Source organism: Podarcis erhardii (genome assembly GCF_964252035.2).
Source record: "Podarcis erhardii genome assembly, chromosome: 15".
In the NCBI taxonomy this organism is placed as follows: Eukaryota; Metazoa; Chordata; class Lepidosauria; order Squamata; family Lacertidae; genus Podarcis; species Podarcis erhardii.
In genome coordinates, this window is record NC_138505.1 from 41015319 (window position 1) to 41028112 (window position 12794).

At 42.5% G+C, this 12794-nt stretch overlaps 1 protein-coding gene across 2 annotated transcripts in view; it reads left to right on the plus strand.

Moving 5' to 3' along the window:
• The first annotated feature begins 1410 nt into the window (after nucleotides 1–1410).
• Nucleotides 1411–12794, plus strand: part of DNAH10 (dynein axonemal heavy chain 10) — a 124031-nt gene continuing 112647 nt past the window's right edge. The window contains exons 1-4 of one of the 2 annotated variants that reach the window (XM_081841542.1): nucleotides 1411–1635; nucleotides 2968–3048; nucleotides 4501–4643; nucleotides 8736–8844. In XM_081841542.1, the coding sequence (XP_081697668.1) occupies nucleotides 1416–1635; nucleotides 2968–3048; nucleotides 4501–4643; nucleotides 8736–8844 (553 nt within the window). In that variant the 5' untranslated portion in view covers nucleotides 1411–1415. Of the gene's footprint in view, nucleotides 1636–2967; nucleotides 3049–3929; nucleotides 4042–4500; nucleotides 4644–8735; nucleotides 8845–12794 lie in introns of those variants that run through there. The other variant, XM_081841543.1, reaches the window with a different exon arrangement.

Genomic DNA, 12794 nt, shown 5'->3' on the forward strand with positions numbered 1-12794 from the left:
ACATGGTTAAAAAACACGGATCCTCATGATTTTTGCACTAGATCAGCCCGAAGTCACCATCAGATCAAACAGCATGGCCATGGGCACAGCATGCACCACAAAAATCACGGATCCACGGCTTCCTGGCAAGAACGTGGCCCAAAAACGTGGTTCTGAAGCACAGATCCTCATGGATCCTCACACTTCTAGCATTGGGCCAACCCTAACTCACTGTCAAATCACACATCATAGCCAGGGGCACAGCCTGTACCACAAAAAACTTGGATCCACGGCTTCCTGGCCATATCATGGCCCAAAAACGTGATTTTGAAGCACGGATCCTCATGGATCCTCACACTTTTTGCATTGGGCCACCCCTAACTCACTGTCAAATCACACATCATGTCCAGGGGCACAACCTGCACCACAAAAATCACGTATCCACGGCTTCCTGGAAACTATGGCCCCAAAATGGGGTTCTGAAGCACGGATCCCCATGAATCCTCATGCTTTTTGTCTCTACTTTCCAGGGACAGTCCTGGATTTACAGACGCCATTCTGGTTTCTGATTTGATCCCGGAAAGTCCCGCTTTTCCTTCGGAGAAATGTTGGAGGGTGTGGTATGATATCCCTGAGAGAAACGTCGTGAGGGCATGGAGTCGTGTGATCCTGGAGCCAAGAAGATCAAGTAACTATGCAACCTTTAGAAGGCAGCTGAAGGCAGCCCTGTATAGGGAAGTGCGCAATGTTTTCTTATGTTTTGATGTATGTTGGAAGCCGCTCAGAGTGGCTCCGGCAGCCTTAGTCAGATGGGTGGGGTATAAATAAAATAATAATTATTATCATTATCTTATATCATTCATATTATAATATCAAATATTACTATTGTTTTAATAATTTTAAGGTCGTACATATATATAAAATAAATGTTCATAAATGTACTAAGCACACACACGAACACAAACCACATGTCTGAAGCGCGCAGAAAAAGTCCTGAAACCATTTTGTCCCTCCCAAATTTACCTGTTCCAAATAGCCCATTGAAATGATGGTTCATGGTAAAGGCTTGATGTTGTTGGAGATTGCTAAGGCTCATGCTAGCTTGGAAGGTTTGATTTCTACCCTTACAGAATTTAGGCTTGCCCTTTTTTAAAAAGTGGAGGATCCATGAGGATCCGCCTTTAAGCCAGAGACCCCTTTTTCTGCACGATGAGTTTTACACACACACAGTCCGTAATAAATTATTTCCCATCAATGTTCTTTCTTGAATTCCGCCCCTTTTTCTATGGACATTGAACACGCGCGCGCCGTGTTTCCTCAGGCTCTTGATGCCGCGATGCCGCGCGCGCGCGCCCCCTGCGGCCTGGCGCCGTTGCCATGGCGCCGGAGGAGCGTGGGTCGGCCTGCTCGCCGGAGCCCGGCCTGCGGGGCGAGCCATGGACGACGTGCGGGTGCAGTGGGTGGGCGACCGGCTGCAGAGCGCGCTGGGCGTGAAGGACGCGGCGCCCTTCGAGGAGCTGCTCAACCGCAGCGACGGCGACGAGGCCGAGATCCTCCTGCGCTTCCTCAACCTGGGCGCCAGCGCCGAGGAGGGCGAGCCCGCCGCCCTCTTCTTCCGCCAGGAGATCCGCCTCGACGAGGTCGACGTCGAGATCGGTGGGCAGAGGGCCTCGCCCCCTTCCCCGCTTCGAGCAGGGACCCCTCAGGGAAAGCCCACGGGCTCCCCGCCCTCCAGATATTTTAGGCTGCAGCGGTCCTGGAGCTGATGGGATTTGTAGTCCACAACCGCCCTTCTTCTTTTTCTTTGCCCGCTGAAGGGACTCAAGGCGACTTGTGGATAAAAGGGAACTGCTGCGCTGCAAACGGTGGCGGGGGGGGGGGAATCCAACAATTAAAAAGCCAATTAAACAGCAATCAAGTTATATATCTATCTGGAGGGGTGGCACATTGGCTGTCCCTGGAATCCTCTCACCACTCCCCTTCATAGGAACATAGGAGAAGCTGCCTCCTATCAAGTCAGATAATTCGGCAGTGCAGCCTAGTGTTGCCTGCACTAACTGGCAGTGGCAGTAGTTATCCAGGGTTTTAGATAGGGGGTCTTGGGACGGCACCTGCACTATACCTACAGAAAGTGTGTGCTCTAAGAGAGCCTTTGGGCATTTGCTGAGTGCCTTAACTCTCCGCACACAGAATGACCATAGCCTTGTGTGCCATTTCCTTTCATTTGCCACAAACACCTGCCTGTTAGAGGCAGAGAAATGATAGAGTGTCTCTGAGCATATACAGAGTGCCTTGACCCAGTTGCTGAGTAGCAACATCCTTGCATCCTTCCTCCGACATCAGTATCTTCTGCCTTGACTATGTAAAAGAGTTATATATATTAGAAAAACCCTCCTGCATGTCTCAGAGTGCTTTCTCACCACTTTACTGTGATTTTCCCCAGTCTGTATCTGTACTGGAATTGTTCTAAAAATGTTTGTATTGTTTTATCGCTTGTTGTTTGCTGCCCTGGGCGCCTTTGTGAGGAAGGACTGAGTATGGATTTAATAAATAACACAATCTTCAGTCCTTCCCTCATCATAACTTTCAGGTCCAAAGTTTCCTTAGTTTCTCCCAGGTAGTCAGCCCCAGCATCTTTGTTTCGGGATGTCAGAAATTACAACTGAAGAACAGCTGTTCAACTGTAACAATATAATACAATGTAACCATTATTTTATATATTCCAGGGCTTAGTTTGACTTCACAAACAAGCTTCAGGTTGAAGCCCTGGTTCAAATTGTGCACTCTGAGTAGTTTTTCTTTCTGAACCTGCTAATTTCAAAGGAGAGGATTCCTTTATGGAGCCTCTTCTTACTTGGCTGTCAGTGGACAGAGGAGTTTCCTGTGTGCATTCAGAGTCCCTGCAAAGCTCTGGGCTGGGCTCACGAATCCAGCTTCGGTTTTTTGTAACTTCTCTGTGATGCTTTTCTTTGTTTCTTTCTGAAACAGATGTTCCCTATGAAGAAGACGAGGAAGATAATCGTTCAGAGAAGATGGCTGCAGCGTCCAGCAGTTCAATGGTAGAATCAAGTACGTAAAGGAAACAATTTAGAAAAAGCCTCACTAACAGCTGGAGACTCAACTACAGAAAGAGTTAGAGTTAAATTAGACGTGTTTTAGGATCACAGTTTCTTTGTTTTTAAAAATGAATTGTGGGATCAGAAGGTATGTAGCACTCTGGAACACGGTATGTATCCAGGTAAGTGAATATAGGATAACAGTCTCTGGTTATGGGCTGCAAGAAGATCAAACCTATCCATTCTTAAGGAAATCAGCCCTGAGTGCTCACTGGAAGGACAGATCCTGAAGCTGAGGCTCCAATACTTTGGCCACCTCATGAGAAGAGAAGACTCCCTGGAAAAGACCCTGATGTTGGGAAAGATGGAGGGCACAAGGAGAAGGGGACGACAGAGGACGAGATGGTTGGACAGTGTTTTCGAAGCTACCAGCATGAGTTTGACCAAACTGCGGGAGGCAGTGGAAGACAGGAGTGCCTGGCGTGCTCTGGTCCATGGGGTCATGAGGAGTTGGTCATGAGGAGTTGTTTAGACTAAATGACTAAACAACAAATATTTTTAGGGGCTTAACTTGCTGGACTACAGCTCCCATCATCCCAGACTATTAGAAATCTGAAGGCTAGGAGAAAAGCTTTTAACGCGTTTGTTGATCCAGCACCTCCTGTATCTGTCATAGACCCAGTTGAGAGATAGCAATTGCTGTCAAGTGTAGAAGCCCTGGCTTATAAGGACCAACATCTGGTTGCTTCAACCATTAATTCTTGGGAGATTCAGTTGCAGAGTGGTACTTACAGCCTTGGAGAAGTAGGGGAGATATTTCAATATTCAGGGAGTGGAGAGCCCCAGGCCTGAGGGCCAAATGTGGCCCTCCAGATCCCTCCATATGGTCCTTGAAACTCTTCCCAGGCCACCCCCACTCACTGGCTCTGCTTCACATCTTTAATATTTTTGCCTGACTGGAACTGTGATAAGAACTCTTGCTTGTCTGGATGGAGAATAGAGAGAGGTGTGTGAGTATATTTAGAAACTAACCTAGTGTACAAAAGGGAGGCGGAATACATTTGTTTTCCTGCCCACTTTTGCTTCTGGCCCTGCTGGGATGTGGCCCTTGGAAGATTGCCCAGAAGAGAGTGAGTAATCATTGTGCCATTATTATTTTAATTGTGTTTTAAATATAAGCTGCCTCGAGAACTTTGGTTGGTAGGTGGGATGAAAATCCTCCCAAATAAATGAATTAATTAATAAATAAATATTGGCCACGCCAGCGGGGCCAATGGGAACTTACCCTCACACTCCTGACTTCCCAGTATCTCGTCAGAGGTATACTGCTTCTGCACAAGGAGGCTCTATTTCGCTGTACTTGGGCCCCCTTGAAGTGAGCCCTCTGCTATAGCTCAGGTTGCATGATTGATATGTCGCACTCGTGTTTGCCACTGACTTCTTATTCCAAATATTCCTTTTTTAGAGAGAGATCGAAAAAGCAAAAGTTCTCTGCCCGAAACTGGCGAGAAACCTGTGGTGGACCATTCTTCTGCAGCTTCCCTTGGGAGCTTGACTGATATAGAGCATGAACTGGGTATGGGCGGTGGAGCAGTTAGGATGTATAAAGTAAGTGTGTTTGTCTTCAGTGCTGGCTTTTCAGTGCACCGAAAACATGGGCTTTCCATGGAAAAGTCAAAGCAAATAGGTCTGCTCAGTGTATTAGGAAACCTTGCACAGATGGGTTGTATCCAACTAAATTACAGTAGACCCCCTGAAATGAATTCATCTAAGTTAGGCATGTCCATTTTGAATGGCTATACCTGGAGCAACACATTCGTTATGAATTCCATTGAGAAGCCCTTCATTTCATTTCCAGATAATTTCATGAGAATCTCAACTTTCAGGCTCATTTTCCATTTTCATACATAGTTAACATGTTCTATATAATTTTAAATATAATTCTCCGAAGTTTCATTATCTGGCAAGAGTTTTTCAAAATCACATTTTGAACATGAATAAAACAGCCAGAAGCATGACATGCAAGATGACTCAGAAGTTATCTGTTCCCAAAGATCTCCCAAAGACAATAGAGAATAGGTTAAATACTTTATTGTATCGATATCGGTGCTTTCTCATTTGGTGAAAGACAAGAAATGTTATGTTCAGAATAAAATCATAAGAGCTTAGGACGATATAACTTACATTGGTTCAGCATGTTACATTAGTTACAAAAGCACACTCCCCGTGCCCCCCCCCCCCATGAAAAGTAAAGCCAGTGTAAGTTGAGTACAGTACGCTGATGTACTGTTACACTGGATCCAAACTGTTCAGCAGCAAGGCAGTTGCTGCTCTGCCTAAACATGGCAGCGGGGAAAACAAACCTTTAAAATAGTGTTCTATACTGGGTTGTCAAGTCACATGGCCCAGCGGAGTCAGGGTGACCAAGTTACACTTCATATCTTTGGTTGAGTCAAGGACTTAGTGTCACCGGAAATCCACTGCATCCTAAGTTGCTCATTCCAACAGATCTGGCCATAGGAATGCCTCCAAAGCCTATTATTTGTACCATACCATCTGAGACAGGTTCCTGTCCTGGACAAGCTCTCAGTCTTAAAGACAAGTCAGACAAGTGGGTGGAGATACGTTAATACTTTGAGGATGGAGATAATCTAATTATGTGTTAATATGTTTAGCAATCATATACCCTTTTAAGGTTTATTTATTTTAAACCTTATTATGGTTTAGAAAATTGTAGAATTTATATTTCTCTATTAGACCCTCACCCCTCTTTCCTGAAGCATGTACAAGCTTCTACAAACTTCCCCTCAGAGGCATCAGGGAGGGAAGCCCATCCTGTTTGGCATTCCCTAGCTAGGCTAGAGAGGTATGAGGAATTTTGCTCCCCTTGGAGCAATATTGGGTTTAAAAAGGGAAGTGGAGGAAAGAAAATTTGGGAGTCCCCTTTAAGCTCAATCTCTCTGCAGTCTAAAAGAGAGGGGAGACTCCCAAAGGCTGTATATAAACAAATATATAATAGTAATAATAATAATAATTTATGAGTCTACTACCCTTTAAGATTGCAGCAAGATCAGGCTTAAAAGGGAAGGGAAGAGGCTTCCCCCTCCTCCTCTTTTACACTGAGTTTGGATGAGCCTAGAACTCCCTGCAGGGAACTTGCTGGTGTGCCCAGTTACTTCCCTGAGTGGAGTGCTAAGATGGATCATCTCTCCTGATTTTAGGCAGGGGAGCAATCCTGCTTGGTTCACCCTCATGTAGGAAGCTCTCTTGCACCCCTAAACACAGCAGGATCACTCCCTATTTGTATTGGGTGATATGAAGGGGGAGCAATCCTGTTTAGTGCTGACCCCATTTGAGCTTCAAAGGCTCCTGACAACCAAGCCCCACCCTTCCTGGCAAGCCCTGCTGTTACCTGTAAGATGTCACCTGTTGGGAGGTTGGGTGTGGCTGGCCCAAAATGGCCTCATGGCCAAATGGAAGTCTGGTGGGCCAAGATTGGCTCATGGGCTGGAGGTTCTCACTCCTGATCTAGAATTAGGAACTGAAGGTCTCTTGCCTTGGTTTAGAAAACACTGCAACACTGTAAAAGGTTGAAGGCACACATATAAATGAATTTTAACATAACCTAAAACACACATAGGCCTCACTTACCAAATACAATGCATTCCCTGAAAATTGTTCATTAGGGGAGTGTTTGCATAACGAGTCAACAGTTTCCATTTATTCCTATGGGAAAATTTCTTAATATGTACCCAACCATGGAATTTTAACCCCCAAAGCTAAAAACCCTCAGGAAAGGCAGGAAAATCCAGAAAAATGCTATCTTATTTATCTAATCACTCCCCTTCCCTCCTCCCTCTGTTTCTCAGCCAGCCAGCAAAAGGCAAACAAGGAAGCAAAAAATGCTCTCTGTTTGGGTATCTGAATCTGTGGTGTGTATAGTGAGGTTTGGGCACTAATTCCTCATGTTCGGATAAGCTAATTTTCGGTTAGTGAACATTTGTAAAGTGGGACCTGCTGCATGTAAACTCCACGAGCACAGGGTATAATGTCCTTATGGAAACTGGTTATGCTGAAACAAAGTGCAGAAGCAGAAACAGCCGTGCAAATATGGTGTCAGTTGGCAGCTTAGTTTTTGTTGTGTTTGAAACTAGGAAACAAATCATTAGAGCATTGCCATAGCTAAGTTTGAATTACCATGGGCATTACAACTTTCCACATGGAATTGATGCTGAATTGATGCTGACTAGCAACTCGTGAATACCTAGTAAAGTGTAACATGCACAGTGTTTTGCTTTGGAGGCATTTATTTGTGAGTGTATCAAAGAATGTTCCTATGTTACACTGGCCATATTACATCGGCCACAGGAGATTTGTAAGAAAACTTTTTTTCCACAGTTTCCAATAATAATAAAAAAAAGCTCAACAACTTTGGCCCAAACCCCCCACAAAACATATGGTATTGGAAATACGGTATGTTTCCTATGAAACATCAGCTCTTAGTGTATACAGTGGTACCTCGGGTTACGAACTTAATTCGTTCCGGAGGTCCATTCTTAGCCCGAAACTGTTCTTAACCTGAGGTGCACTTTCGCTAATGGGCACACGATTTCCGTTCTCATCTTGGGGCAAAGTTTGTAACCTGAGGTACTTCTATTGGGTTAGCAGAATTTGTAACCTAAAGCGTTTGTAACCCAAAGTGTTTGTAACCTGAGGTGTTTGTAACCCGAGGTACCACTGTATTGCCACTGTTGGGGAAAATGTGATTCAAACTTTTAGAGAAAACATTTATCAAAGTTACAGATAGATTATTGAGCATCTTTGAAAACAAATTTTTAAAGAAGCATTGAAACTGTCTGTGGCATACTTCTTGATTATTTTTGTAGGGAATATCAAGGCAGATTACAAACAAATAGTTTAATGTTAATTGTGGTTAAATAATCTTAGCTAAAACACAAAATATTATGTTAAAAAGCTTATGAATGTTAGCCTGGTCACTATAGAATTATCCTTCTCTTTTCATCTTTGACATTTTGCAGACCTTCTATTTTGTGAGCTTTCCCTCCACTTGTATATGGTAGACTGCAAGCATGAATATACCTCTCATCCCTTTCTGTGCCCATTCCCATCTCTTTTGTCTTTTTACTAAAGTTATTTTTTTTAAAGAATGGCTTCTCACTTTTTATTTTCAGTCATGACCTACTTCTTGAATTTCTGAATAAATGCACACAATTGTGTGTGGTGTAGCACTCTGGAAATGGCTTTGCAGTTCTCTGGCCTGTGTAGGAACCAGCCAGTCATGCAGGCACATAGGCAAAATAAGGTGTTTTTTTTTGTATCATAGGCCTTATTGACAAATTTAAGCAAAGAAGACCCCAGGTCTGAGTGGCATCCATCCAATTTTTTTAAAAGAACTCAGATGTGAAACTGCTGAACTTATAATAAACTTCTAACAAAAAAAATTAACTTACCCCTGCCATGCCTACCTTCTTCCTTCTTCCTTTTCTCAGCTTGTACTTTTATTTCTTTCCCCTGTCTCTTGCTCCATTTCCTGTTTCCCTCCTGTGCTCCCTCCTGCCATATCTTTGGAAAATCCAATGGGTAATTCTAGATTGCAATTCTTGATAATGGATGGACAGGCACCAGCATGATCCCTGAAAACAGTCTTACCTCCTGTCAATTTGTCCCTTTCTATTTCAGAAAACCATAAAGCGGGAGGTTTATAACCTGTATTATCACATGGCTATGAACAATATCCCAGAAGACTTTGTGGAGACTGACATGGTGTATTTTCTCAGAGACACTGCAGGTATTTTACATGGAAGGAAAGTTTTGGCTAAGAAAGGAAGTTATGGTTAATAATAGATTAGGTTCTTTCCAGATGGATCCTATGAGATCTTGATCCACCCTCAAAACCTGCTGTTTTCAACCTGAGGAGCTCAAGATTTCAAACAATATTTCAACAATATTTCAGAAGAAAAGTGGGTGTGATTTTGCTTAAAGGTGTCAATAAGTTTTATATTGCGTATGTAGTGTGGTCTGCCCAGGGCTGTAGGAAGAGGGGCAGTGGGGGCGGACAGCCCCAGGTGCCCTCAATGAGGGGGGTGACATTCTGAAGCCTAGCCCGAGCCATTGGGATAAGGGGGGAGCTGTGCCACTTTGCCGGCGGCATTCCCTCCTTCCTCCTTCGTTCTGACAGCTTGGAGGAGGCTTGGGAGTCATGGGCGGGCAGTGCACTGAATATGGGCAGCTTGCTCCGCCCCCAGCGGCAGGGCATGTGTGCCACTCTGGGCACCTGAGCTGCTGTCCCGCGCCTGGGAGGGCACCCTCTGTGCCACTCCCCCCTTGGGAGCATGCCCGCCCTGGGCAGCGTGGGCATATGCTCCACCGCTGGGTCTACCCATTGTTCAGTCCCTTTTCAGTTCTTACCAGGCCTTTGGTCAAGGCGCAGCCTGACTCCCTCCTCTGGCAATCTGCACAGAACTTTTGCTTGACGGTTGCCATTAATTTGATTTTAATTCATTCTTATAATGAAATGTTTTTAGAATGTTGGATTATTTGATTGTTGTTAGCCGCCCTGAGCCCGGCTTTGGCTGGGGAGGGTGGGATATAAATAATTTATTTTTATTTTTATATTATTATTATTATTATTATTATTATTATTATTATTATTATTATTATTATTATCATTACCAGCCACACTTGATAAATGATTACTCCTCTGTCATTTCGTCTCCTGTACAACACATACTGTACATACATCCATTTTTTCAGTCCTGCCAGCCCTTATCAAATATAATCATTATTACAAGAATAAAAGCAACAAAATGATTTATTTTTATTAACACAGTATAACTGGTGGAGGTGGAGGTGTATCACATAAGCAACAAATACAGGTCTCTGCTCCAACAAGTTTCTGGTTTTGAGGTTGAATGAAGGAGGGAGAGGCCAGGGTAAGAAGGGATAAAGATGGGAGCCAAGGCAATGACACCTAACAACTGCTCCTCGTGAGCCTCAGCTAGGAGATCTTTCATATACAAATACATATCTGTATCCCAACTCCTAGAAATCAGGGATTCTAATGAATTGCTTTGAGGGGGTTTTTAAGGCTTTTTGTTGCTGCTGTTATTTAAGGTTTAAGGATGAGAAATTATTGCGTGGCTATAGCTAATCATCCAGCAATCCAGCATTAGATCAGGAGTGGGGAACCTTTCGCCCACCAGATGTTGCTGCACTCCAACTTCTATTAGCTTTCCAACCAGCATAGCTGGGAGTTATAGTTCAGCAACATATGGAGGGCCAAAGATTCCCTACACTTGCATTAGATTCCGATCAACTGCCACAGTAGATATCATCTGATCTGTCTTATATATTATTTTATAGGTCAGAGAACCATAAAGTCAGAATCCTACCTAGTTAGCCTATTGATATTTGATTGCCAAAGTGTAGTTTGTGAACCATGAGCAGACCATCCTTAAAAAAAAAAAAAAAATTATTAAGAGTTTTGTTGATACAGTAGAGAAAAGACAGAATAAACAGATAATAGACAGAAAAAAGAACAAACATAAAATTTAACATCTTGTAATACCCATCTTTTCTTCATCTTTTGGACTTCCTCACATCTCCCGCTCTTGCATTCCAAATTTATAAAACTTTAGCCAGCAACTTGTCACCTTGTTTCAATTCTTATTATACACATTTCCAATGTTTTGTCCCTAACTTTGAATATTTTTATCTAGGTCTTAAATACCTAATTTTAACACAATGTTTATTCAAAATTTATTTTTCTCGTAAAATTCACTCATTCTCATAATCTTATCAACTAACTTTATGGGCCCTGTTATTTTCAAATCTCTCATCCTTCTTAGCACTCATATAGTTTACAATGTTTTTGTAGATAGTCCTTGAATTTCTTCCACGGCTTCACTGCTTTAGCTTCCATAGGTGATAACCACCTCGGGGTCTTATTTTCTAATAAGTCTTTATATTTTGTCCAGATATTAAACACTGCTTTCCTTACAATATGGTTCTTGAAATTCTTGTGAATCTTGACCTTGTCATACCACAAATATGCATGCCATCCAAAAGCATTGTTGAATCCTTCCAAATCTAAAACATCAGTGTTTTCAAGAAGCAGCCAATCTTTCAGCCAGCAAAAAGCTGCTGATTCATAGTACAACCTTAAGTCTGGCAGGGCAAACCCCCCTCTTTCTTTAGCATCAGTTAGTATTTTAAACTTAATTCTGGGCTTTTTGCCCTGCCAGACAAATTTAGAGATATCTCTTTGCCACCTCCGGAAACACTCCATTTTGTCCACAATCTGTAGAGTCTGGAAAAGAAACAGCATCCTTGGCAATACATTCATTTTTATAGCAGCAATTCGGCCCAACAAGGAAAGTTTCAGTCTTGACCAACTTTCTAAGTCCCTCTTGATTTCTGACCAGCACTTTTCATAATTGTCCTTAAATAAACTCAGATTCTTTGCTGTTATGTTCACCCCTAGATATTTTACTTTTTTAACCACATTTAACTCTGTCTCTTTCTGAAACCTTTCTGACTCTGAAGTTGTCAAATTTTTTTCCAGTACCTTAGTTTTTTGTTTATTTAGTTTAAATCCCGCCACCCGACCAAAGTCTTGAATCAATTGTAATGCCCTTTTTGTACTAGATTCTGGCTCCTGTAAGGTCAAAACTAGGTCATCTGCAAAAGCCTTAAGTTTATATTGTTTCGCTCCGACCTGAATTCCTTCCACCAACTGGTCCCCTCTAATCATATTCAGGAGCACCTCCAGGACCGAAATAAATAACAGAGGGGAAATAGGGCAACCTTGTCGTGTTCCTTTTTCAATTTTAAACTCTTCTGTCACCACATTGTTAACTATCAATTTGGCCTTTTGTTCTGAATAGATTGCATCTATCCCATTTTCAAATCCCCGTCCCACTCCCATCCCTTCCAAGTTTTTCTTCATAAACTTCCAAGAAATATTGTCAAAGGCCTTCTCCGCATCTATAAATATTAGCCCTGCTCTTGTATTAATATTTGTTTGCAGAAGTTCTAAAATGTCAATAATATTCCTTGTGTTGGCAAACAAATGTCTTCCTGGGAGAAAGCCTGCCTGCCATGAGCAAACCATCCTTATCCTGAGTGTGTGCCTATGGTGGTATGTAATCTAAAGACTGGATCAGAAAGTTTATCTTCATTCCAAGTAGCACTGGCTGCAGATTTATAATTCCCTGCAGCAAAAACTAAAAAATTTAAAAAATAATGAGATGTTGGAACAGCTACTTCTTAAAAGTTTGTCAATGAAAGAATGAACACACGCAAGGATATATGCTAGTGGATTCATTACAGGTGACTACGCTTGTGTGGGAACTAGAGTACTGCAAATAGGTACTGATAAACCAGGCATTCTGCTTTGAAGTTTGCTAAAGTTGTCACTGTTTGTAAAATGGAGATCTATGGAAAAGAATAAATACATGGGTTGTTTGTTTGTTTTTTAAAATAGGAACCAGTGTGCTAGCGAAAAGGCCTAACAATGTATTTTGTAGAAGTAGTAGTTGTTTCTTTATTAATTACAGGTGTGAGGTGCCTCAATTTTTATTTAACCTTCTTTCCCCCACCACAATCTTGTACTGCAGTTAGACTTTGAGTAAAAAGCTCTCATTACCACCAGTGGAAGAGCTACACACTTTCCTAGGCATGTAGATGGTCTTTGAGTGCATTCCTATAAATAGTTGTACAGTATTAAGTTGTTGGAAA